The 27,126-nt window shown below is 51.2% G+C and overlaps 1 protein-coding gene across 1 annotated transcript in view; it reads left to right on the top strand.

Moving 5' to 3' along the window:
• The window catches only part of LOC137455341 (alpha-2-macroglobulin-like protein 1), a 33,748-nt gene extending 14,273 nt beyond the window's left edge, over positions 1-19,475 (top strand). Inside the window, exons 12-23 of the mRNA XM_068166065.1 lie at positions 196-277; positions 611-767; positions 1,900-1,974; positions 3,549-3,702; positions 7,912-8,093; positions 8,474-8,689; positions 10,755-10,876; positions 12,692-12,782; positions 15,097-15,165; positions 16,767-16,869; positions 18,806-18,847; positions 19,255-19,475. Of these exons, the coding sequence (XP_068022166.1) occupies positions 196-277; positions 611-767; positions 1,900-1,974; positions 3,549-3,702; positions 7,912-8,093; positions 8,474-8,689; positions 10,755-10,876; positions 12,692-12,782; positions 15,097-15,165; positions 16,767-16,869; positions 18,806-18,847; positions 19,255-19,280 (1,319 nt within the window). The 3' untranslated portion in view covers positions 19,281-19,475. The remainder of the gene's footprint in view (positions 1-195; positions 278-610; positions 768-1,899; positions 1,975-3,548; positions 3,703-7,911; positions 8,094-8,473; positions 8,690-10,754; positions 10,877-12,691; positions 12,783-15,096; positions 15,166-16,766; positions 16,870-18,805; positions 18,848-19,254) is intronic.
• The last annotated feature ends 7,651 nt before the right edge of the window (positions 19,476-27,126 follow it).

The raw sequence follows: 27,126 nt of genomic DNA, 5'->3' as shown, positions 1-27,126 counted from the left end.
CCTGTGTTGTTTTCTGCTTGCAAACACCTGTACACTATTGTAAACTCTGTGTATCTGTACATACTCATTGCATCCCATTGCAGAGTGCAGTTTGTGCTTTGTAAGTATAGCTTCCATGTGCTTCCTGACTGAGGGAGCTGAGCTTTCAGTTACTGCAGTGGGAACCTTGGTGATTCTGTGTGATTGTCTTCACAGGTTACCAGCGTCAACTGCTCTACAAGCATGATGATGGCTCCTACAGTGCCTTTGGGAAAGCTGACAACCAGAGCAACACATGGTAAGTGACCAGCACTGGTGCTGGCATCCCAAGCCTATTGTATCATAGTACCATAGTATCATGCAGGGTTGGAAGGGATCACAAGGATCATCTAGTTCCAACCCCACTGCCATGGGCAGGGACACCCCACACTACATCAGCCTGGCCACAGCCTCAGCCAGCCTGGCCTTAAACACCTCCAGGGACAGGGCCCCAACCACCTCCCTGCACAACCCATTCCAGGGTTTCACCACTCTCATGGGGAAGAACCTCCTCCTCACATCTAGCCTGAATTTTCCTTGCTGCTTCAGCTCCTGACTGTGACATGGGATCCCTTTTGTGCTGTGCCCACAGGCTGACAGCTTTCGTAGCCAGGTCCTTCGGACAAGCCAGCTCTCACATTTACATCAACAAGGATCATGTGCAAAGTGCTCTGCTCTGGCTGCAGAAGCACCAGCTGCCTAGTGGCTGCTTCCAGAGCGTGGGGAAGCTCTTCAACAATGACCTGAAGGTATGGCAGTGTTTGGGTTCATTGTCTTTGGATGGGTAAAAACAATCCAGCCTGGTCAGATTGCTACATCATCCATAGCACACACAAAGCAGGTTTGGCTGGATTTTGGTTTGTCTTACTTTAGCAAAGCAAAGCACAAGGTTGCACTTTGTTGTTGTTCCTTTTCCCTTAAATTTAAATGCAGTACTAAAGAAAACCAGAGTGCACATATGGACCTCATCCACTTCTGACTCCCACTGATTGCTCACCTTGGGCTTTCTGTTTGAGCAGAACTAGGGAGATGGTTGAATCCCCATGCCAGGAGGTGTTTGAACGATGCAGAGATGCGGTGCTGAGGGATATGGTTTACCACCAGGGTTGGCAGAGCTAGATGTTGGTTGGACTCAATGCTCTTAAAGGTCTTTTCCAAGCAAAATGCTTCTGTTCCTATGATTAAGTTACAGCTTCTCACAGCCAGCTGAACCAAGTGCACACTTCCATTGACTCTCATATGCAAATTCAGCATCATAAAAGCTGTGTTCACATCTCCAGTTGTAACACATTTAATCAAAGAAACAGCTGAACAATTTGCTTCATGCCTTTCTATGACAAGGCAATCTAGGTTGCATGCACAACATGGCACTGATGATGCCCTCAACACCAGACTTCCATGAGATGCAGGAAGTAAGCCTGGAGAGCTTTCACAGTATCACAGAATCACCAAGGTTGGAAGAGACCTCAAAGATCATGGAGTCCAAACTGTCACCACAGACCTCATGACCAGACCGTGGCACCAAGTGCCACATCCAATCCCCTCTTCAACACCTCCAGGGATGGGGACTCCACCACCTCCCTGGGCAGCATATTCCAATGGCAAATTACTCTCTCAGTGAAGAACTTTCTGCTCACCTCCAGCCCAAACCTCCCCTGGTGCAGCTTGAGACTGTGTCCTCTTGTTCTGGTGCTGGCTGCTAGACAGAAGAGACCAACCCCCTCCTGGCTACAACCACCCCAGTCCCCTGCCCAAGAATGCCCAGAGGCACGCTGCTGTACTCTGCCAAGTACTCCATTCACATGCACTTTCAGTGGCTATATAATGACAGGCAAGCAATGGTTGGTTTTGTCCCTTTGATGGTTTCTGTATGACTTGCAGGGTGGTGTGGATGATACAGTCTCATTAACAGCCTACATCGCTGCAACGCTGGTGGAACTCCATCTGGAGCACAATGTAAGTCACATACAAACTCTTACAGGGCTTGAGAGCATCTTCTACCCTGCATTCTTCCCCTGCTCTGTGGTTTCAGGGATCACCCTGCTTGAGTTGGTGAAAGGTAATGTCATGTCTAACCTGGAACATGTCCAGAGAAGGGCAACAAAGCTGGGGAGGGGTCTGGAGCACAGCCCTGTGAGGAGAGGCTGAGGGAGCTGGGGTTGCTTAGCCTGGAGAAGAGGAGGCTCAGGGGAGACCTTTTCACTTTCTACAACTCCCTGAAGGGAGGTTGTAGCCAGGTGGGGGTTGGTCCCCAGAGTGCTCCCAGACACTTGCTACAGCTGGATTCTACAGTTCATTAACAATCCCCCACCCCAGTGGTGTGTCCAGTCACACCTTTAATTTGAACCCACAGCAAGTATCACAGTATCACCAAGGTTGGAAGAGACCTCAAAGATCATCGAGTCCAAACTGTCACCACAGACCTCATGACTAGACCATGGCACCAAGTGCCACATCCAATCCCCTCTTCAACACCTCCAGGGATGGGGACTCCACCACCTCCCTGGGCAGCACATTCCAATGGCTAACAACTCTCTGAGTGAAGAACTTTATCCTCACCTCCAGCCTAAACTTCCCCTGATGCAGCTTGAGACTGTGTCCTCTTGTTCTGGTGCTGGTTGCTAGAGAGAAGAGACCAACCCCTTCCTGGCTACAACCTCCCTGTAGGGAGTTGTAGAGAGCAATGAGGTCTCCCCTGAGCCTCCTCTTCTCCAGGCTAAGCAACCCCAGCTCCCTCAGCCTCTCCTCACAGGGCTGTGCTCAAGGCCTCTCCCCAGCCTTGTTGCCCTTCTCTGGACACCTTCAAGTCTCTCAATGTCCTTCTTAAACTGAGGTGCCCAGAATTGGACACAGGACTCAAGGTGTGGCCTAACCAGTGCAGAGTACAGGGCACAATGACTTCCCTGCTCCTGCTGGCCACACTGTTCCTGATGCAGGCCAGGATGCCATTGGCCTTCTTGGCCACCTGGGCACACTGCTGGAGTGCAGCTTAATTCACTCTACTTCCTACTAATTAAGTGTAGCTTCATTCACTCTACTTCCTCTTCCACAGTCCTGAAAGGGATGCTAAATGTGAAATCCGAGGTGACCTCATTGTGGCCTTCCAGTATCTGAAGGGGGCTACAGGAAGGCTGGGGAGGGACTGCTCAGGATCTCAGGGAGTGATAGGACTAGGGGGAATGTTATGAAGCTGGAGGTGGGGAGATTGAGGCTGGATGTGAGGAGGAAGTTCTTCCCCATGAGAGTGGTGAAGCCCTGGAATGGGTTGTGCAGGGAGGTGGTTGAGGCCCTGTCCCTGGAGGTGTTTAAGGCCAGGCTGGCTGAGGCTGTGGCCAGGCTGATGTAGTGTGGGGTGTCCCTGCCCATGGCAGGGGGGTTGGAACTAGATGATCCTTGTGGTCCCTTCCAACCCTGACTGATACTATGGTACTATGGTACTATGTAGCTGGGATGCCTGAGGAATGGGGATAAGTTTTTCATAACAAGAAGCAGGCAGAGGAAATTGAGTGGATTTTGATTCCTTTTTCTAGGATACTATGCTGGATAATGCCTTACATTGCCTCAAGAGTGTAGCACTTGATAAGACAAACCTTTATGTCAAGTCTTTGATGGCTTATGTCTTCACACTGACCAAGGACACAGAGATGAGACAGCAGCTCCTGGACACGTTGGAGAAGGAAATTGGTAGGTCGCTGCTGTTTAGACGCTTATAGGTTCTAGAGATGATTGTGTTTAAGGCCTGCTATCTGTAGGATTTAATTGCAGTTGTTTGGGCAATGTAACTACCCTCAGATTAGCTTTGCCTCTTTTTTGACAAACCTGATCTCCTTCTATGCCCAGGTGACTGCCTGGTGGATGTGGGGCAGGCTGTGGATGTGGTCTGCCTGGACCTCAGCAAGGCCTTTGACACCATCCCCCACAGCAAACTGCTGGCCAAGCTGTCAGCCCATGGCCTGGATGGGAGCACACTGCGATGGGTTAGGAACTGGCTGGAGGCTGAGCCCAGAGAGTGGTGGTGAATGGTGCCACATCCAGCTGGCAGCCAGGCACCAGTGGTGTGCCCCAGGGATCAGTGCTGGGCCCCATCCTCTTTAACATCTTCATTGATGATCTGGATGAGGGCATTGAGTCCATCAGCAGTAAGTTTGCTGATGACACCAAGCTGGGGGCAGGAGTTGATCTGCTGGAGAGTAGAGAGGCTTTGCAGAGGGACCAGGACAGGCTGGACAGATGGGCAGAGTCCAAGGGCAGGAGATTGAACACATCCAAGTGCCAGGTTCTGCACATTGGCCACAACAACCCTAGGCAGTGCTACAGGCTGGGGTCAGAGTGGCTGAGAGCAGCCAGGCAGAGAGGGACCTGGGGGTGCTGGTTGATGGTAGGCTGAACATGAGCCTGCAGTGTGCCCAGGTGGCCAAGAGGGCCAATGGCATCCTGGCCTGCATCAGGAACAGTGTGGCCAGCAGGAGCAGGGAAGTCATTCTGCCCCTGTACACTGCACTGGTTAGGCCACACCTCAAGTCCTGTGTCCAGTTCTGGGCTCCTCAGGTTAGGAAGGAGGTTGAGTTGCTGGAAGGTGTCCAGAGAAGGGCAACAAAGTTGATGAGGGGTTTGGAACACAGCCCTATGAGGAGAGGCTGAGGGAGCTGGGGCTGCTTAGCCTGGAGAAGAGGAGGCTCAGGGGAGACCTCATTGCTCTCTACAACTACCTGAAGGGAGGTTGTAGGCAGGAAGGGGTTGGTCTCTTCTCCCAGGCAGCCAGCACCAGAACAAGAGGACACAGTCTCAGGCTGTGCCAGGGGAGGTTCAGGCTGGAGGTCAGGAGGAAGTTCTACCCAGAGAGAGTGATTGCCCATTGGAATGTGCTGCCTGGGGAGGTGGTGGAGTCACCATCACTGGAGGTGTTCAGGAGTGGAATGGAATGGAATGGAATGGAATGGAGTGGAGTGGAATGGAATAGAATAGAATAGAATAGAATAGAATAGAATAGAATAGAATAGAATAGAATAGAATAGAATAGAATGCAATAGGATAGAATTAACCAGGTTGGAAAAGACCTTTGAGATCACCAAGTCCAACCTATCACCCAACACCATCTGATCAACTAAACCATGGCACCAAGTGCCTCATCCAGGCTCTTCCTAAACACCTCCAGTGATGGTGACTCCACCACCTCCCTGGGCAGCACATTCCCATGGCCAACCTCTCTTGCTGGGAAGAACTTCTTCCTAACATTCTGCTGGCTACACTAACAGGATTACAGCTGGATCTCAAGGAAGACTCTGGTGCTTTTTAAAGACTCAAGGCCAGTCTGTAGGCCATGGGTAGGGGCATTTCCAAGACACTTTCTAGCACTTTGTGGAAAAAAATTGTCCTGCTTTGTTACCTTGGAAGTGACAGACCCCAAAGCCCTCATGCAAAAACTCTCAATTGTGATACACACAACACCAGACCATAGAGTCCCTGAGCTAAATCTGGAGGTGTTCCTTCTGGTGACATGCAAACAAATGGTTTTGTGATTCAAAAGCAAAGGTTTGTTCTGAAAAGTGACTTTGATTTGAAATGTAATTCAGACTCTGACATTTGCAGCGTTGTGCAAGCTGCCTACCCTGGCACAATGAAGCTGAATTCTCAGCTCAGTTTTGGCTAGCCCCTTCTCACTGCAGCAAAACATTAAACCAGGCTCAGATGCATCCTGTGTCTGTGAGCTTGGTCTATAGATGGGAATCCAGCTCTTGCTCACATTGTGCTACCCTACACATTGCAGAGTAAGGATGCCACCACAGGCAGTCTTGCTCTTCCAGTAGCCTGACAGCGATTTTGTCTCAAAGAGTGATCAATTCTTATGCAATAGATACACAGTATTACAGTATCAGAGTATTACCAAGGTTGGAAGAGACCTCAAAGATCATCAAGTCCAACCTGTCACCACAGACCTCATGACTAGACCATGGCACCAAGGGCCATGTGCTTGCTGCCATGGGTAAGTTGTTTAGGTGGGTTGGATTGGTTGATGGGTTGGACATGATGATCTTGAAGGTCTCTTCCAACCTGGTTTATTATTATTATTATTATTATTATTATTATTATTATTATTATTATTATTATTATTATTATTATTATTATCCAATCCCCTCTTGAACACCTCCAGGGATGGGGACCCCACCACCTCCCTGGGCAGCACATGCCAATGGCTAACAGCTCTCTCTGGGAAGAATTTTCTCCTCACCTCCAGCCTAAACCTCCCCTGGCACAGCTTGAGACTGTGTCCTCTTGTTCTGGTGCTGGTTGCCTGAGAGAAGAGACCAACCCCCACCTGGCTACAACCTCCCTTCAGGGAGCTGGAGAGAGCAATGAGGTCTCCTCTGAGCCTCCTCTTCTCCAGGCTAAGCAACCCCAGCTCCCTCAGCCTCTCCTCACAGGGCTGTGCTCAAGGCCTCTCCCCAGCCTTGTTGCCCTTCTCTGGACACCTTCAAGTCTCTCAATGTCCTTCTTAACCTGAGGGGCCCAGAACTGGACACAGGACTCAAGGTGTGGCCTAACCAATGCAGAGTACAGGGCACAATGACTTCCCTGCTCCTGCTGGCCACACTGTTCCTAATGCAGGCCAGGATGCCATTGGGCTTCTTGGCCACCTGGGCACACTGCTGGCTCATGTTTAGGCAGCTGTCAGTCAGCACCCCCAGGTCCCTCTCTGTTTGGCAGCTCTCAGCCACTCTGACCCCAGCCTGTAGCACTGCATGGGGTTGCTGTGGCCAAAGTGCAGCACCCAGCACTTGGATTTGTTGAATTCTATGTACAATGAGCCAGAAGCAAATCCTAGAGCTTGTCAGCACAGGGAGCCCTGCTAGACTGTCCCAGTTAAATGAAGAACCAGCAAAATGCTTTATCTTGGAGATGCAGCTTTGAATACAGAGACCTGAATAGGACCAGGACTGTGCTTGAAACAGAAAGACTCTGTTCAGAGTCAACCAGCTTCCAGGTGAACTCTTTCCTAGAGGAACTGGTTGAGGATTTGTAGTCTGCATCTCTCAGTGCTTTCAAAGGAAGAAGTGGAGCCTGTGATAGATGGTTAGCCCTTCAGAGTAGAAAAGCAACAGCAGAGATTGGCTTCTGCACTCTGATGTGCCACACAGAAAGGCACCTGCACTTCTGATGGTGTACAGGAAACTGGCAGTCCCCAAAGGATACTAGGGCAGGAGAAACTGCTGTTCAGAGAGATATGAGAGGGAATGTCCTCAAGGTGCACCAGGAGAGGCTTGGGTTGGTTAGAATAGAATAGAATAGAATAGAATAGAATAGAATAGAATAGAATAGAATAGAATAGACCAGGTTGGAAGAGACCTTCAAGCTCATCACATCCAACCTATCACCCAACACCACCTAATCAACTAACCCATGGCACCAAGCACCCCATCAAGTCTGCTCCTGAACACCTCCAGTGATGGTGACTCCAACAGCTCCCTGGGCAGCACATTCCAATGGGCAATCACTCTCTCTGTGTAGAACTTCTTCTTGACATCCAGCCTAAACCTCCCCTGGCACAGCTTGAGACTGTGTCCTCTTGTTCTGGTGCTGCTTGCCTGGGAGAAGAGACCAACCTCTGCCTGTCTACAACCTCCCTTCACGTAGTTGTAGAGAGCAGTAAGGTCACCCCTGAGAGCCTCCTCTTCTCCAGGCTAAGCTTTGTCATGGTAAGGGGTCTTGAAGACTGGCACAGGCTCCCCAGGGAGGTGGCTGAATCCCCATCCCTGGGGGTACTTCCAGGGAGCAGAGGTGTGGTGCCAAGGGGTATGGCTTAGCACCAGCCTTGACAGAGTTAGGTAACAGTTGAACTCAATACTCTTTTCCAGACAAAATGATTCTATGATTCCATGTTTCTCCTCCCTTCAGCAATGCTCCTGGCATCGCACTCCAGTGGAGAGAAACCTTCTTCTGTGATTGAGACAGTAGCCTACATCCTCCTGGCTCATGTCTCTCAACCAGACTCATCAGTCAATGAAGCCTCAGTGAGCAAGCTTGTGCACTGGCTTAGTGGACAAAGAAATGCCTTTGGTGGATTTGCTTCCACACAGGTAACAAGATGAGGAAAAGCATGGGGGAGGGAGAGAGCCAGCTTTCATGTGCACACCACGCCAGCTCCACCCTCTGCAGACAGGCATACGTATGAGCCCTGCCTGGGAAGGGGAATGCCATGAGGAAACTTTTTCTGTGTGCTGTAATGTGGATAACCCAAGGCCTGGGGCTGCTAACCCCAGGGGTCAGAAGCCACTCTTTCCAGGTGCCTGAAGTCACCCTGCTGCCTGTGGCATAGACCCTGACCTATGCACAGACCTTGCTTGTGTCAGTGTGAATCAGGAGCGTGAGCATGGGTGTGCTTGTAGGGTCTGACTTGGTGTGTTGGGTCTCATCCTGGCATGGCTCCACAGCAGCATGACTCTCTCTCTGCCCTCAGGACACAGTTGTCAGCCTGCAGGCCCTTGCTCAGTATGCAGCCCTGATTCCTCAGGAGATGAGAGATGTAAGGGTGACAGTGAAAGGCAAGGAAGCTTCTCCCTTAGAGTTCCATGTGCACAAGAACAACAAGTTGGTCCTGCATCAAGCTTCTCTTCCTGAAATCCCAGGGGTGTACACAGTGCAGGCAACTGGCAGTGGCTGTGTGTATGTGCAGGTGAGTACCTCTAAGAAAGGAACAGAGCCCTCAGGTTTTGCCACTGGCTATTGAAGTGAGGTTTGGCTTTAAAGAGGCACTATAGCCTCAAACTCTGAGTAGGATTTGGCTTTCTAGGCAGTATCAGGTCAGGCTTGAGGGAGTCCATGTATATTCTGCTGGCATGGGTTTGTTGCAACCATCTGTGGGATCTTCTCAGAAATGTCTCAGCTCTGCTGTCCCATGCTGGAGAGCCATGTCCCTGGTAAGAGATCAGTAGCCCTGAAATCAGCAGTGGTGAGATTCAGAGCAGGATCTGCTTCTGTACTGAACATATTGCTGATGGCACTGGCTCAGGGGAGCACTGTAACTTCAGGCACAATATTCATGGAATCACAAAAGCAGTTTAGTTGAAAGAGACCTTTAAGAATGAGCCTTACCATCAGCTAATTGTACCAAAGCTGCTGCTAAGCCATGTCACTCAGCACCATCTCTCTGCACCTTCGAAACCCTTCCAGGGATGAGGATTCAACTACCTTAGAATCACAGAATCAGTCAGGTTGTAACAGACCTTTGAGATCCAACCAAACACCCAACCCCATCTATTCAATTAGACCATGAAACCAAGTGCCTCATCCAGGCTCTTCTTAAACACCTCCAGGGACATTGACTCCACCACCTCCTTGGGCTGCACATTCCAATCTCTCTTTCTGGGAAGAAGTTCTTTCTAAGATCAAGCCTAAATTTCCCCTGGCACAGCTTGAGACTGTGTCCTCTTGTTCTGGTGCTGGTTGCCTGGGAGAAGAGACAACTCCCACCTGGCTACAACCTCCCTTCAGGGAGTTGTAGACAGCAAGAAGGTCTCCCCTGAGCCTCCTCTTCTCCAGGCTAAGCAACCCCAGCTCCCTCAGCCTCTCCTCACAGGGCTGTGCTCCAGACCCCTCCTCAGCTTTCTTGCCCTTCTCTGGACACCATCCAGCAACTCAACATCTTTCCTAAACTGAGGAGCCCAGAACTGGACACAGGACTCCAGGTGTGGCCTAACCAGTGCTGAGCACAGGGCACAATGACTTCCCTGCTCCAGGGGAAGTTTAGGCTGGAGGTGAGGAGGAAGTTCTTCCCAGCAAAAGAGATTGCCCATTGGAATGTGCTGCCCAGGGAGGTGGTGGAGGCCCCATCCCTGGAGCTGTTCAAGGGGGGATTGGATGTGGCACTTGGAGCCATGGTTTAGTTGTCAGGAGGTGTTGGGTGACAGGTTGGACTTGGTGATCTCTGAGGTCTTTTCCAACCTTATTGATTCTATGATTCTATGATCTCTAATGGCCAGGCAGTCATGAAGCAGGTGGAGGAAGCTTGGCCTATGCTGCTCTTTGGGGGAGTATGATCATCCCCTTTGCTGAATTGTCCTCTTCTGATTCCTTGCTCTTTCTTTCTCAAGGGTTCTGTACTGGTGTTCTTGGTATTTTTTCCTCTTGAGACCTGGAACTACTGACTATTGTTATGACAAGTGATAGGGTGAGAGGAAATGGCCTCAGGTTGCACCGAGGAAGGTTTAGATTGGATATTAGAAGAAAATTCTTCACTGAAAGGGCTCTCAAACCCTGGAATAGGCTCCCCAGGCAGGTGGTTAAATCCTCTTCCTGCAGGTGTTTAAAAGAGGCAGGGATGTGGTGCTGAAGGACATGGTTTAGCACCAGCCTTGGTAGAATCAGATAATGGTTGGACCTGATGCTCTTAAAGGTCTTTCCCAACCAAAATGATTCTATGTTTCTAGGTTCCTAAGTCAACAGTCAGCAGTTACACTTCTTGTAGGCAGGATTTTCACTAGGGCACTTTCTCACTCCTGAATAAGATACTGGGACAATGTATGAGGCCTTGGCTCACAGACAGCTGAGCCTCCATGCTCAGATGTGGCAGATGTGTCTGATGCTGTGTACTAAACAGCAAGTCTGACCAGACAGCACAGCTGGGCCCAACTGTGCTAGCCACTGGTTACCAATCAGTGCAAACCTGCAGGCAGAGGCAGTCCTTTAGCTCACACACTGAGCTCCAGGGCATTTCACTGAGATGTTTTCTCCTTCACCAGATCACTCTGTACTATAACATCCCACCACCAAAAACAGAAGAGATCTTTGCTCTGGATGTGGAAACAGTACCAAGAGAATGTGATGGGGCCAGGAAACAGCTTGACATTCAAGTGTCTGTCAGGTATGAGATCCTTTGGGGCTCCTTATTCAGTAGAAACAAGTGGAAGCCCCAGGTGCATGACCAGAACCCCATTGAAACCTCATATCATAGTATCATAGTATCACAGTATCAGTCAGGGTTGGAAGGGACCACAAGGATCATCTAGTTCCAACCCCCCTGCCATGGGCATGGACACCCCACACTACATCAGCCTGGCCACAGCCTCAGCCAGCCTGGCCTTAAACACCTCCAGGGACAGGGCCCCAACCACCTCCCTGGACAACCCATTCCAGGGCTTCACCACTCTCATGGGGAAGAACTTCCTCCTCACCTCCAGCCTCAATCTCCCCACCTCCAGCTTCGTTCCATATCTTCAGACAAGGACACAGGGGAAGACTTGTTTCTTCTCCACAGATCTCAAAGAGTTTATGAACTGAAAATAAAGGTCTGAGCAGGATAGGAATGTATTGGAAGTAGCTTGCAGAACCATAGCATAGAGCAGCTCAGCAGCCTCCAGAGCCCTAGCAGCTGAGATGGCAGCATTCCCAAAGAGCCAGAGTTCCCCCCTGGGGGACACTTGGCAGCCTGGTCTGAAATAGCCCTGAGGTGGATGCCTCTATAGTGTGAACCTCTGTTGAAACGTGACAGCAGAAAGTCCAGTCCCTATTCAATGTCCAAGGGGAGGAGATTGAACACATCCAAGTGCCAGGTTCTGCACATTGGCCACAGCAACCCCAGGCAGAGCTACAGGCAGGGGTCAGAGTGGCTGAGAGCAGCCAGGCAGAGAGGGACCTGGGGGAACTGGTTGACAGTAGGCTGAACATGAGCCAGCAGTGTGCCCAGGCAGCCAAGAAGGCCAATGGCATTGTGGCCTGCATCAGGAAGAGTGTGGCCAGCAGGAGCAGGGAAGTCATTCTGCCCTGTGCTCAGCACTGGTTAGGCCACACCTTGAGTCCTGTGTCCAGTTCTGAGCCCCTCAGTTTAGGAAAGATGTTGAGTTGCTGGAAGGTGTCCAGAGAAGGGCAACAATGCTGGGGAGGGGTCTGGAACACAGCCCTGTGAGGAGAGGCTGAGGGAGCTGGGGTTGCTTAGCCTGGAGAAGAGGAGGCTCAGGGGAGACCTTATTGCTCTCTCCAACTCCCTGAAGGGAGGTTGTAGCCAGGTGGGGGTTGGTCTTTTCTCCCAGACAACCATCAACATAACAAGGGGACACAGTCTCAAGCTGTGCCAGGGGAGGTTTAGGTTTAGGCAGGATATTAGGAAGAAGTTCTTCCCAGCAAGAGAGATTGCCCATTGGAATGTGCTGCCCAGGGAGGTGGTGGAGTCACCATCACTGGAGGTGTTTAGGGGGAGCCTGGATGAGGCCCTTAGTGCCATGGTTTAGTTGATCAGATGGTGTTGGATGATAGGTTGGACTCAGTGATCTCCAAGGTCTTTTCCAACCTGGTCAGTTCTATCCTATTGTATTTCACCTCTCTGCATGTGTCCAGGCTGAGTGTCTTGGTTCATATTCACCACACCCTACTGTCACTAAAAGCAACAAGGTCAATGTTGCTGCTCTCAACTTGTAACATCAGTGATGACTTCCAGCTGTTAGAGAGGGCAGCATGAAGATTAACCAGAACACATTTGCTGCACAATCTGTCTCCAGATTGAACCAGTAGATAAGGGAATACTTTTTTGTGTCCCTTTCTCCCACCAGTTAGACATTCTGCTGAGTTTCCACTGAGTTATCACTGCTGCTAAGGTCAGAGTTTGGAAGTGTTCCTGTTATCTCCTGGCAATGCTATGATGCCTTCCATGTCTGATGTGTTTCTCTCCTGCCCTTGTTTTCAGTTATGTAGGGGACCGTGGGACCAGCAACATGGCCCTGGTGGAGGTGGAGATGCTGTCAGGGTTCATTCCTGTGAAGAGCTCTGTGAAAGTGGTATGACTTTTTTCCTTTGGCCTTCCCTGAATGTATGAAAATCGATTTTCCAGATGCAGCTCAGTCAGAAACATCCAAACATCTCAGAACTGCAGCAGGATGGTAGCCACTTATCTTGATACACAGAATCATAGAATCAATAAGGGTGGAAAAGACCTCAGAGATCACCAAGTCCAACCTGTCACCACAGACCTCATGACTAGACCATGGCACCAAGTGCCACATCCAATCCCCTCTTGAACACCTCCAGGGATGGGGACTCCACCACCTCCCTGGGCAGCACATTCCAATGGCAAATGACTCTCTCAGTGAGGAACTTTCTCCTCACCTCCAGCCTAAACCTCCCCTGGCACAGCTTGAGACTGTGTCCTCTTGTTCTGGTGCTGGTTGCCTGGGAGAAGAGACCAACCCCCTCCTGGCTACAATCTCCCTTCAGGGAGTTGGAGAGGGCAATGAGGTCTCCCCTGAGCCTCCTCTTCTCCAGGCTAAGCAACCCCAGCTCCCTCAGCCTCTCCTCACAGGGCTGTGCTCAAGGCCTCTCCCCAGCCTTGTTGCCCTTCTCTGGACACCTTCAAGTGTCTCAATGTCCTTCTCAAATTGAGGGGCCTAGAAATTAACTCAATTAACCAATTAAGGAATGAACTCAAGGAAGCCAGCCCAGGCCCTGGGCTGGTTCAGAAAGCAGCTATCCACTTGCAGACTGGGCAGGATTTTCAAATGCAGTGGTGAGGATCACATGCCACAGAATCACAGAATAATGAGGCTTGGAAGGAAATTCCAGAGATCATCTAGTCCAACCCCACTGCTAAAGCAGGTTCACCTAGATCAGGTTGCACAGGAACACATTCAGGAAGGTCTTGAAAGTCTCCAGAGAAGGAGACTCCACAACCTCTCTGGGCAGCCTGTTCCAGCGCTCTGGCACCCTCAAGGTTAAAAAAGTTTTTCCTTATGTTTAAGTCAAACCTCCTGTGTGCCAGGTTGTGCCTGTTACCCTTTTTCCTATCACTGGGCACCACTGAAAATATGCATTGAGAAGTTAGAGAAGAGCTATAAAGTACCTGGTTAGATACTAGATGCACTGGGGTGCACTGAGACCCTTTGCTGTGCCATTTGTAAGGCTACTCCATAAAGCAGTGTTGAATCCAATAGAGCTGCTCAATGGCACGCTCCAGGAGACAGACAGGATGATCCATCATGACCCCAACTAACCATCTTCCCCTTTGCTACAAGTGCTGAAAGCAGGAATACAGTCCAGGAACACTTGTTCCAGATCAGGAAGCCTTTGTGTGCCCCAACAATCTCACAGTCACTACAGCTGGGGAATGCCAGCCTTCCCCTGACTAGGCAAACAGCTTCAGTCAGCAGTAGTTCACTGACAGATATCACAGTACCACAGTATCACTAAGGTTGGAAATGACCTCGAGGATCATCGAGTCCAACCTATCAACACAGACCCCATGACTAGACCATGGCACCAAGTGCCACATCCAATCCCCTCTTGAACACCTCCAGGCATGGCGACTCCACCACCTCCCTGGGCAGCACATTCCAATGGCTAACAACTCTCTCTGGGAAGAACTTTCTCCTCACCTCCAGCCTAAACCTCCCCTGGCACAGCTTGAGACTGTGTCCTCTTGTTCTGGTGCTGGTTGCCTGGCAGAAGAGACCAACCCCCACCTGGCTACAACCTCCCTTCAGGTAGATGTAGAGGGCAATGAGGTCTCCCCTGAGCCTCCTCTTCTCCAGGCTAAGCAACCCCAGCTCCCTCAGCCTCTCCTCACAGGGCTGTGCTCAAGGCCTCTCCCCAGCCTTGTTGCCCTTCTCTGGACACCTTCAAGTCTCTCAATGTCCTTCTTAAACTGAGGGGCCCAGAACTGGGCACAGGACTCAAGGTGTGGCCTAACCAAAGCAGAGCACAGGGCACAATGACTTCCCTGCTCCTGCTGGCCACACTGTTCCTGATGCAGGCCAGGATGCCATTGGCCTTCTTGGCCACCTGGGCACACTGCTGGCTCATGTTTAGGCAGCTGTCAATCAGCACCCCCAGGTCCCTCTCTGTTTGGCAGCTCTCAGCCACTCTGACCCCAGCCTGTAGCTCTGCATGGGGTTGCTGTGGCCAAAGTGCAGCCCCTGGCACTTGGACTTGTTGAATGCCATCCTGTTGGACTCTGCCCATCTGTCCAGTTGGTCGAGGTCCCTCTGCAGTGCCCTTCTGCCCTCTAACTGACTAACATCATATCAGACTTGGTGTGAAACCACAGTGAAAGCTAAGCAGCTGATGCTAAGCAAGGTCACCTCTTGTCTTCCTATACAGCTGGAGGAGATACCACTAGTGAAAAAGACAGAGATAACACCAGACAAAATCATCATCTACTTGGAAGAGGTAAGAGGAAGACCACATGGAGTTTGCCCATCCAAGCAGTAGCAACTGCAGGACTTAGTGTTGGGACTCTCAAAGATCAGAAATGCAAACTCTAGGCTGGTCAAGCAGGGTAAATGCTTGGAATCACAGAATTGATTTACAATCACTGAACTGATTTAGAATCACAGAATTGATTTGGTTGAAAAAGATCTTTAAGGCCATCAAGCCCAACCATTCTCTAACTGTTCCAAGCCTGATGTTGAACCATGTTCCTGAGCACCACATAGTATCAAAGTATCAGTCAGGGTTAGAAGGGACCACAAGGATCATCTAGTTCCACCCCCCCTGCCATGGGCAGGGACACCCCACACTACATCAGCCTGGCCACAGCCTCAGCCAGCCTGGCCTTAAACACCTCCAGGGACAGGGCCCCAACCACCTCCCTGGACAACCCATTCCAGGGCTTCACCACTCTCATGGGGAAGAACTTCCTCCTCACCTCCAGCCTCAATCTCCCCACCTCCAGCTTCATTCCATTCCCCCTAGTCCTATCACTCCCTGAGATCCTGAGCAGTCCCTCCCCAGCCTTCCTGTAGCCCCCTTCAGATACTGGAAGGCCACAATGAGGTCACCTGGGAGCCTTCTCTTCTCCAGACTGAACAGCCCCAACTCCTTCAGTCTGTCCTCACAGGAGAGGTGCTCCAGCCCTCTGCTCCTCCTCCTGGCCCTTCTCTGGACACCTTCCAGCACCTCCACATCCCTCTTGCAATAGGGGCTCCAGAACTGGAGGCAGGACTCCAGGTGGGGTCTCCCCAGAGCTGAGCAGAGGGGGAGAATCACCTCCCTTGCCCTGCTGGCCACACTTCTCCTGATGCAGCCCAGGAGCTGATTAGCTTTCTGGGCTGCAAGTGCACACTGAGAGCTCCTGGTGAGCTTCTCCTCCCCCAGCACCCCCAAGTCTCTCTCCTCAGGGCTGCTTTCCAGCCAGTCCCTGCCCAGCCTGCATTTGTGCCTGGGATTGCCTCCACCCAGCTGCAGGACCCTGCCCTTGCTCTTGTTGAAGCTCCTGAGGTTGGCTTGTGCCCACCTCTCCAGCCTGTCCAGCTCCCTCTGGATGGATCCCTTCCCTCCAGCTGTCTGCTGCACCACACAGCTTGGTGTCATCAGCAAACCTGCTGAGGGTGCACTCAGTGCCACTGTCCATGGCACCCACAAAGATGTTGAACAAGCCTGGTCCCAGGACTGATCCCTGAGGGACTCTGCTTGTCCCTGGCCTCCACTGGGACATGGAGCCATTGACAGCCACTCTTTGGGTGCAGCCATCAAGGCAGTTCCTTATCCATCTAGTGGTCACCCATCACACCCATGTGTCACCAGCCTGGAGACCAGGATGTGGTGTGGGACAGTGTGGAAGGCTTTGCTCAGCTCCAGGTAAACGACATCATCTGCTCTCCCCTCAGCTATTGATGTTGTCACCTTTCTGCTTCGATTCTGGCAAAAGAGGAAGAGGGTGGAAGAACCTCAGAAGATAAAGACATCTCTAATGCAGAGGGACTAAATGTGATGAGGGCATGACTTGGAGGTGACCAGTGCATGTTTGATCACTTCTGTTTTCTCCCCAGCTGGGTAGCACTCCCTTGAAATTTAACATCTCAGTGGAACAAGATGCTGAAGTGCAGAACCTGAAAGCAGCAACAGTGCATGTCTATGACTACTACAAGCCAGGTGAGGCTTCACTGACATAGGCAAAGGCCAACTGTTAGCCCCTCACTCAGTTCAGTCTGCACCTCCTACTCCCTTACCCGCTTTGTACTTCCTCCTGCAACTTAGGTTTCCTCTGTATAAACCTTCCAGATTCAAACAGCTTTGCTGTTCTTGAGCTGGGACTGTGTGGCACTATGGGGATGTGTTAAGAACAAAGTGTTTCTTTACTCCCTCCAGCTTCAAGATCCATACAATCCTAGAGTAGTGTCACAGAACCATGAAGGGTGGAAAAGGCCTCTAGGATAGCCAAGTCCAACCATCAACCCAACACCACCATGCCCAACAAAGTGCTGTGTCTGCATGTTTATGAACCTCTCCAGGGCTGGGGACTCCACCACCTCCCTGGGCAGCCTGTTCCAATGCTTGACCACTCTTTCAGTAAAGAATTTTTCCCTAATGTCTAATCTAAAGCTCCCCTGGCACAACTTGAGGCCATTCCTTCCAGTCCTTTAGCTGGGACTAGAGAAGGGAGAAGCAGCCAACCCCCACCTCACTCCAACCTGCTTTCAGGGAGTTGTACAGAGTGAAGTCTCCCCTCAGCCCTCCTCTTCCTCACACTGAACACCCACAGTTCCCTCAGCTACTCCCCATGAGACTTCTCCATGGGAAGCAAGCTACTCTGTCAATTTTCCATGTGTGCTCCATCTCCTTAGCATTCTTGGAAATGCTTAGGCTTGTATTTAAAATCAGTGTTCCCTACAGCCACCCTCAACATCAGAAGGCAGAAGTCAGTTCTATGCTTTTCATGTGTAGTCTAACAATCCTCCCATCCATTGTGTGCCATCATAGAATCAATAAGGTTGGAAAAGACCTCAGAGATCATCAAGTCCAACCTGTCACCCAACACCTTAGGACTAACTAAACCATGGCACCAAGTGCCACATCCAATCCCCTCTTGAACACCTCCAGGGACGATGACTCCACCACCGCTCTGGGCAGCACATTCCAATGGCCAATTACTCTTTCTGTGAAGAACTTTCTCCTCACTTCCAGCCTGAACTTCCCCTGGCACAGCTTGAAACTGTGTCCTCTTGTTCTGGTGCTGATTGCCTGGCAGAAGAGACCAACCCCCACCTGGCTACAACCTCCCTTCAGGGAGTTGCAGACAGCAAGAAGGTCTCTCCTGAGCCTCCTCCAGGCTAAGCAACCCCAGCTCCCTCAGCCTCTCCTCACAGGGCTGTGCTCAAGACCCCTCCCCAGCCCCATTGCCCTTCTCTGGACACCTTCAAGTCTCTCAATGTCCTTCTTAAACTGAGGGGCCCAGAACTGGACACAGGACTCAAGGTGTGGCCTAACCAGTGCAGAGTACAGGGCACAATGACTTCCCTGATCCTGCTGGCCACACTATTCCCAGTGCAGGCCAGGATGCCATTGGCCTTCTTGGCCACCTGGGCACACTGCTGGCTCATGTTTAGGCAGCTGTCAATCAGCACCCCCAGGTCCCTCTCCATTTGGGAGCTCTCAGCCACTCTGACCCCAGCCTGTAGCTCTGCATGGGGTTACTGTGGCCAAAGTGCAGCCCCTGGCACTTGGACTTGTTGAATGCCATCCTGTTGGACTCTGCCCATCTGTCCAGTCGGTCGAGGTCCCTCTGCAAAGGACCAAGTGTCTCCATTGTAGAGTGTAGTTTGTGCTTGTAAATACAGCTTCATTGGCTTCTAACTAAGTTACTCCATGGTGAGTTAATTCTGGGGGGGAAGCTTCAACCCACCACGCAGCTGTATGGGAGACAGACTGTTGGTCTGTCCCACTGTGGACATTCTCCTGTTCCTGCATTCACAGTCTGAAGGGTGAAGCAAATGAAGGTGGTGCTATGGTTGTACTAAAGAGAAAGAAGCTTGGCACTAGCACAGCACACAGCTCTGCAGCTCACCCTCCTTTCCCTTTCTTTCCACAGATGACCGCACAGCAAGACAATATGCCTTCCCTTGCAGCTCAGGTCAGTGCTAACAGCCCTCCAGGTAGGAATAGCTGAGCACAGGACTGGTGCTAAGCAAGCTCAGCAGCCCAGCTCTGTTCTGTGTTTAATTCCATCATGTACTGCAGGTTGATCTGGGATCTACTGTACTAGTTGTGGGCATGGTTTCTAGTCCAGGTATAATCACCTCGATGCAAATCAAAGCTTGAGAATACCACAGGAGGTTGGAAGGATTCTAATTGCACTTCAATACACTCCTCATGTGCAGATCCTGCAGCATCCCAAACTTGAGTGCAACTGCAAATGTTTAAGTGAATGACCCAAAATCCCCCAGGTTGCAACTCATTCCCTAAGATCTCTTAGTCCTTAGATATCTTGGTAAAAAACTAATCAGGCCCTTGGCCTTTTCTTGCTCTTTCTTTTCACAGATGTCCTGGAGAAGGATTCCCAGTAGAACACCAGGGCTCTGCAACCAGTAATCTGAACTTTCTTCTTCCATAAGGAAAACTTCATAGCCCTGGTTCTCCTGTTCCCCACTGTGTTGGACACACCCTATTGCCTACTATGCATGCCCTGAGTTTCTATGTGAGACTTGGCTTCATACACAAAAGTTTGGTATCAAGACAAATAAAGCATGTGAGACCTGGAAGGCTGGCAGTGGTGTGACTGCTGATGAAGCCTGCACAGATTTGAATGCCTGAAGAAGAGAGAAACATTACTTAGGTTATGGTTACACCCTTCACTTTTAGTCACCATGTGGCTTAAGTCTTCCTCTGCTCCCTGAGTCCCAGCTCTGGGCTACCTCATCAACTGAGCTAACACATCAGTTTGTTCAGAGCCAGACTCCAAGCATGGCCCCATGAATCATCTTCCTGTTGCAACTGCAGAGTAGGAGAGGCAAGGGGAGGCTAAGAGAGATCTAAATCGAATCATAGAATCAATAAGACTGGGAAAGACCTCAGATCCCATCAAGTCCAACCTGTGACCCAACACCTCAGGACTAACTAAACCATGGCTTCAAGTGCCATATCCAGTCCTTTTTTGAACACCTCCAGGGATGGGGACTCCACCACCTCCCTGGGCAGCACATTCCAATGGCCAATCTCTCTTGCTGGGAAGAACTTTCTCCTCACCTCCAGCCTAAACTTCCCCTGGTGCAGCTTGAGACTGTGTCCTCTTGTTCTGGTGCTGGTTGCCTGGGGGAAGAGACCCTTCAGGTAGTTGTAGAGAGCAATGAGGTCACCCCTGAGCCTCCTCTTCTCCAGGCTAAGCAACCCCAGCTCCCTCAGCCTCTCCTCACAGGGCTGTGCTCCAGAAACCTCCCCAGCTTCATTGCTCTTCTCTGGACACCTTCAAGTCTCTCAATGTCCTTCTTAAACTGAGGGGCCCAGACCTGGACACAGGACTCAAGGTGTGGCCTAACCAGTGCTGAGCACAGGGCACAATGACTTCCCTGCTCCTGCTGGCCACACTATTCCTGATGCAGGCCAGGATGCCATTGGCCTTCTTGGCCACCTGGGCACACTGCTGGCTCATGTTACAGCCTATTATCAACCAGTACCCCCAGGTCCCTTTCTGCCTGGCTGCTCTCCAGCCACTCTGACCCCAGCAAATTGTACCAGGGGAGGTTTAGATTGAACATTAGGAAAAATTTCTTCCAGAAAAGAGTGGTCAGGCATTTGTAAAGCATACCTGGATTTCATTGTTCATTTGGTATCTTTGAGGGTATGTCTTGAAAAATGGATTCTCCACCCAGCCTGCAAGGCCCAACCCAAACACAGAGACAAGATAGCAAGTTTATTAAGATCCTGTGCAGGATTGGGTGCTAGCAGGGTGATGTCCAGAAGCTAACACACCTTCTGAGACATAAGCTGGGTCTTGTATGCAAAATAGTATAGTGTAGTATCATTCAGGGTTGGAAGGGACCACAAGGAGCATCTAGTTCCAACCCCCCTGCCATGGGCAGGGACACCCCACACTAGATCAGCCTGGCCACAGCCTCAGCCAGCCTGGCCTTAAACACCTCCAGGGACAGGGCCCCAACCACCTCCCTGGACAACCCATTCCAGGGCTTCACCACTCTCATGGGGAAGAACTTCCTCCTCACCTCCAGCCTCAATCTCCCCACCTCCAGCTTCATTCCATTCCCCCTAGTCCTATCACTCCCTGAGATCCTCAGCAGTCCCTCCCCAGCCTTCCTGGAGCCCCCTTCAGATACTGGAAGGCCACAATGAGGTCACCTGGGAGCCTTCTCTTCTCCAGACTGAACAGCCCCAACTCCTTCAGTCTGTCCTCACAGGAGAGGTGCTCCAGCCCTCTGCTCATCCTCCTGGCCCTTCTCTGGACACCTTCCAGCACCTCCACATCCCTCTTGCAATAGGGGCTCCAGAACTGGAGGCAGTACTCCAGGTGGGGTCTCCCCAGAGCTGAGCAGAGGGGGAGAATCACCTCCCTTGCCCTGCTGGCCACACTTCTCCTGATGCAGCCCAGGATCTGGTTGGCTTTCTGGGCTGCAAGTGCACACTGAGAGCTCCTGGTGAGCTTCTCCTCCCCCAGCACCCCCAAGTCTCTCTCCTCAGGGCTGCTTTCCAGCCAGTCCCTGCCCAGCCTGCATTTGTGCCTGGGATTGCCTCCACCCAGCGGCAGGACCCTGCAGTAACACAACAAGGCAGTAATTTCCTCCCTCCTAACTTACACATGAAGGTAGAAATTAACCCTTCCCTTATCTCGATGCTCCTGCTATCTTTTGGGACCACCAGGTACTAACCACCTCCTACTCCCCGCCCCTGGTTGTGACACCTGGAACCTTTGCAAACTCTTTTCCTTTTGACAATACCTTGGGTCAGTGCCAGGGGTGAGGTGTTCAGGTGGTAATTAGCAAAGGAAAAGGACACCACTTCAGCAAGTCAGTTATCTCTTTCTTTCAGGAGACTCTGCCTCCTTTTAAGCTTAATGTCCCATTAGTACCCCTTAAGACCTTATCTTATGAAGCATCTCTCAGCCAATCTTCCAGGGAGCGCAGTCCCTGGAATGTGGCTTACCTTTGGCAATCAGAAAGGCTTCTTTCCTGAGCAAGGTCTAAACTTTGTGGTTTGTATGCAGTCTGCAGCACTGGGGGTTTATTCCCACACTTAGGTTGACAAGCAACGTCATTAATAGCATCTCTGATGGCCAGGCCCACTAACAGAAGTCGTCTGATACCTATCAGCTTCTGCTCCTTGACTTCGTTTTCCTTTCATATGCAGTTCACATCTCAAAAGTGGTGGTGAGGAGAAGCGTGCCTTCAGGCTGCTGCGGAGGACTGACCCCTGCTGCTGGCTCCTCACACACTATTCTGATCTTCTCTTTATGCCTCCTAACTTCCCACTTTGCAGGGAGCGGCAGGGTGCTTTGGCTTGCATTTCATCTGGGGGTTTTGGAGGGATGGGGAAATAATAGTACCATAGTATCATGGTATCAGTCAGGGTTGGAAAGGACCACAAGGATCAGCTAGTTCCAACCCCCCTGCCATGGGCAGGGACACCCCACACTACATCAGCCTGGCCACAGCCTCAGCCAGCCTGGCCTTAAACACCTCCAGGGACAGGGCCCCAACCACCTCCCTGGACAACCCATTCCAGGGCTTCACCACTCTCATGGGGAAGAACTTCCTCCTCACCTCCAGCCTCAATCTCCCCACCTCCAGCTTCATTCCATTCCCCCTAGTCCTATCACTCCCTGAGCAGTCCCTCCCCAGCCTTCCTGGAGCCCCCTTCAGATCCTGGAAGGCCACAATGAGGTCACCTGGGAGCCTTCTCTTCTGCAGACTGAACAGCCCCAACTCCTTCAGTCTGTCCTCACAGCAGAGGTGCTCCAGCCCTCTGCTCATCCTCCTGGCCCTTCTCTGGACACCTCCCAGCCCCTCCACATCCCTCTTGCAATAGGGGCTCCAGAACTGGAGGCAGGACTCCAGGTGGGGTCTCAGCAGAGCTGAGCAGAGGGGGAGAATCACCTCCCTTGCCCTGCTGGCCACACTTCTCCTGATGCAGCCCAGGATCTGATTGGCTTTCTGGGCTGCAAGTGCACACTGAGAGCTCCTGGTGAGCTTCTCCTCCCCCAGCACCCCCAAGGCTCTCTCCTCAGGGCTGCTTTCCAGCCAGTCCCTGCCCAGCCTGCATTTGTGCCTGGGATTGCCTCCACCCAGCTGCAGGACCCTGCCCTTGCTCTTGTTGAACCTCCTGAGGTTGGCTTGTGCCCACCTCTCCAGCCTGTCCAGCTCCCTCTGGATGGATCCCTTCCCTCCAGCTATCTGCTGCACCACACAGCTTGGTGTCATCAGCAAACCTGCTGAGGGTGCACTCAATGCCACTGTCCATGGCACCCACAAAGATGTGGAACAATCCTGGACCCAGGGCTGATCCCTGAGGGACTCTGCTTGTCCCTGGCCTCCCCTGGGACATGGAGCCATTGACAGCCACTCTTTGGGTGCAGCCATCAAGCCAGTTCCTTATCCATCTAGTGGTCACCCATCACACCCATGTGTCACCAGCCTGGAGACCAGGATGTGGTGTGGGACAGTGTGGAAGGCTTTGCTCAGCTCCAGGCAAATGACATCAGCTGCTCTCCCCTCAGCTCTTGATGTTGTCACCTGTGCAGAGAAGGCCACCAGGTTGGTCAGGCAGGATTTGCCCTTGGTGAAGCCATGCTGACTGTTCCCAATCACCTCTTCACTATTCTTCTGAGCCAGCAGTGCCTCCAGGAGGATCTGCTCCATGACCTTTCTGGGCACAGAGGTGAGACTGCCTGGCCTGGAGTTCCCTGGTTCCTCCTTCTTACCCTTGTTGAAAATGGGGGTGATGTGTGGGCACCAAAAGCACAGATGTGGCCAGCCTCCAAGAAGTACATTCACTACCTGCAATGTGGACCTATCCCACTGGTATGTCACAGCAACCTGGGAATAATGCCAGCATTTTCTCATAGCAGCAAGACACATTAGGTTTGTAGGTAAGTCTGAATCAGACTTCCATGGTACTGATCTGAGGATTAGCTCTTGGTGGCTAGGGCTGATTGCATTCCAAGCTGCCAGGTTCCTTGACAGGGTGTATGAAAACTCTATCATTCCCCACCACAGAAGAAAGGCTTTTCCTTCTGAGGTACCTGAAGGCAGTGCTCTCACTTTCAGACTGAAGTGAGTAAATGGATGTGGGAAAGGGAAAGGAGGCAAATGCAGACACATAGGGTAGAGGTCCATGTATATGCTCTTACTATATCAAATCATAGAATCATCATTGTCTTGGCTGGAAAAGATCTTTAAGGTCATTGAGCCCAACCATCATCTAACTCTGCCAAGTCTGGTGCCAATCTATGTCCCTCAGCACCACAGCTCTGTCTTTGAAACACCTCCAGGGATGGGGATTCAATTACCTCCCTGGGCAGCCTGTTCCAGGGTTTGAGAACCCTTTTGGTGAAGACATTTCATCTAATAGCCAACTTAAACCTCCCTTGGTGCAACTTGAGGCCATTTCCTCTTGTCCCATTGCTTGTTACTAGGGAGAAGAGACCAACACCCAGCTGATCCCAACCTCCTTTTAGTGAGTTGGAAAGAGAAAGAGAGAAGGTCTACCTTCAGCCTCCTCTTCTCCAGACTAAACTACCCCAGTTCCCTCAGCTGCTCTTCACAAGAGCTGTTCTCCAGACCTGGCACTACCTTCATTGCACTCTGGACACACTCCAGCATCTCAGTATCTCTCAGGAATTGGGGACCCTAAAGCTGAACCCAGTACTCAAGGTGTGCCCTCAACAGTGCTGTGTTAATCAGTTCCCTGGTCCTGAGGCAGCCCAGGATGGTGTTGGCCTCCCTGGCCACCGGGGCACATGTTGGCTCACGCTCAGCTAGCTATTGGTCCTTCTCTTCCAGGCAGATTTACAACCACTCTGCCCCAAGCCTGGAACGCTCATGAGGTTGTTACGACCCCGGGGCAGGGCCCTGCACTTGGCCTTGTTGAAGCTCATACAACTGACAGACAACATGAAGCTAGATGGCGCCACAGGCAGACTCAGCCTTAGGCAGTGCTGCCTCCTCACCTGCCTATGAGGCTCATTTGCTGTCACTGACTTCCTGATAGAATAGAATAGGAATAGGATAGGATAGGATAGGATAGAATAGAATAGAATAGAATAGAATAGAATAGAATAGAATAGAATAGAATAGAATAGAATAGAATAGAATAGAATAGAATGGAATGGAATGGAATGGAATGGAATGGAATGGAATGGAATGGAATGGAATGGAATGGAATGGAATAGATCAGGTTGGAAGAGACCTTCAAGATCATCACATCCAACCTATCATCCAACACCACCTAATCAACTAACCCATGGCACCAAGCACCCTGTCAAGTCTCCTCCTGAACACCTCCAGGGATGGTGACTCCACCACCTCCCCAGGCAGCACATTCCAATGGGCAATCACTCTCTCTGTGTAGAACTTCCTAACATCCAGCCTAAACCTCCCTGGCACAGCCTGAGACTGTGTCCTCTTGTTCTGGTGCTGGCTGCCTGGGAGAAGAGACCAACCTCTGCCTGTCTACAACCTCCCTTCAGGTAGTTGTAGAGAGCAAGAAGGTCTCCCCTGAGCCTCCTCCAGGCTAAGCAACCCCAGCTCCCTCAGCCTCTCCTCATAGGGCTCATGTTCCAAACCCATCCCCAGCTTTGTTGCCCTTCTCTGGACACCTTCCAGCAACTCAACCTCCTTCCTAAACGGAGGGGCCCAGAACTGGACCCAATACCCGAGGTGTGGCCTCACCAGTGCAGGGTACAGAATGCAATGAATGGGAAAGATCATGAACTGAAAGGGTGTGCTTTTCCTGCAGGGCCACTGAGTGTCACCACTGCACCAAGGCTTGCTCTGCTAAGATGCTGTCACTCCAGCAAAACTCCTTTGCTAAAATGGGAAATGGGTTGGAATGGGGGGGGGGGGGTGGGGGTGGGGTGGTGAGGGGTAAGGAAAAAGTCAATGGAATGAAAGCAGGCTGCTTTTTGGTGAGAAGCCAGGAAGATCTGCATCTGAAATGTGAGCAAATGCTCCTACCTATGAAAGCTAGTCTCATAAACAGTGCTACTGGGGACAAGAGTTGTGGGATGGGACAAATGCTTCATCAGGAGACACTGAACACGCTGTGATTGCACCAGCTGGTGAGCCAGAGGAGAATGTGGTGGGGAGGTGAGGGGACCGGGGTTGACAAAAACAGGGAAGGTGGTAGATAAGGTCCCTGCAAAGCTGTTTTCTGCCCCTGTGCTCAGCACTGGTTAGGCCACACCTTGAGTCCTGTGTCCAGTTCTGGGCCCCTCAGTTTAAGAAGGACATTGAGAGACTTGAAGGTGTCCAGAGAAGGGCAACAAAGGTGGGGAGGAATCTGCAGCACAGCCCTGTGAGGAGAGGCTGAGGGAGCTGGGGTTGCTTAGCCTGGAGGAGGCTCAGGAGAGACCTGATTGCTCTCTACAACTACCTGAAGGGAGGTTGTAGACAGGCAGAGGTTGGTCTCTTCTGCCAGGCAACCAGCACCAGAACAAGAGGACACAGTCTCAAGCTGTGCCAGGGGAGGTTTAGGCTGGAGGTGAGGAGAAAGTTCTTCCCAGCAAGAGAGATTGGCCATTGGAATGTGCTGCCCAGGGATGTGGTGGAGTCACCATCCCTGGAGGGGTTCAAAGAAGGATTGGATGTGGCACTTGGAGCCATGGTTTAGTTAGTCCTGAGGTGTTGGGTGACAGGTTGGACTTCCTGATCTCTGAGGTCTTTTCCAACCTTATTGATTCTATGATTCTATGTTTGTCAGCTGACCTTTCCATGTCAGATAGGGGAAGGCATGTGATAAAACTCTCTGGTGACCAGTTTGAATCAAACAAAAAGGTACTTGATAAGAACAGGGCTTATGGGAGCCAGCAGTATCAGCAACTTCACAAAGCTCATCAACTACTCAAAAAATTGGTCTGTAACAAAGGGAACAGGTTGTGATGTATCCTCCATCATTCCTACTACCATGCTTGGATGTGGGAACAGAACAAGGGGAAAGGACTGCAGATGTTAGTCAGGAGCACCTGCTTTCCCACAGTCTGGTAGGATGAAAGATACATCCTTCCTTCCTGCACCAACAGAGATGAGTGGGAGCTCCTTCCTTCAAGCAGAACAATACTCAAGTACGAGTTTCAGGGCAGTGTCCAAGCTGACAACAGATGTGAATAGAATAGAAAGAATAAACCAGGCTGGAAGAGACCTTCAAGATCATCGAGTCCAACTCATCATCCAACACCATCTAATCAAC

The sequence above is a fragment of the Melanerpes formicivorus genome, unplaced genomic scaffold (genome assembly GCF_026170545.1).
Source record: "Melanerpes formicivorus ecotype bairdi unplaced genomic scaffold, bMelFor1.0.p_v2 SCAF_96, whole genome shotgun sequence".
In the NCBI taxonomy this organism is placed as follows: Eukaryota; Metazoa; Chordata; class Aves; order Piciformes; family Picidae; genus Melanerpes; species Melanerpes formicivorus.
Note: the sequence above shows the minus strand (reverse complement) of the source record. Positions and strands in the feature narration are given on the sequence as shown.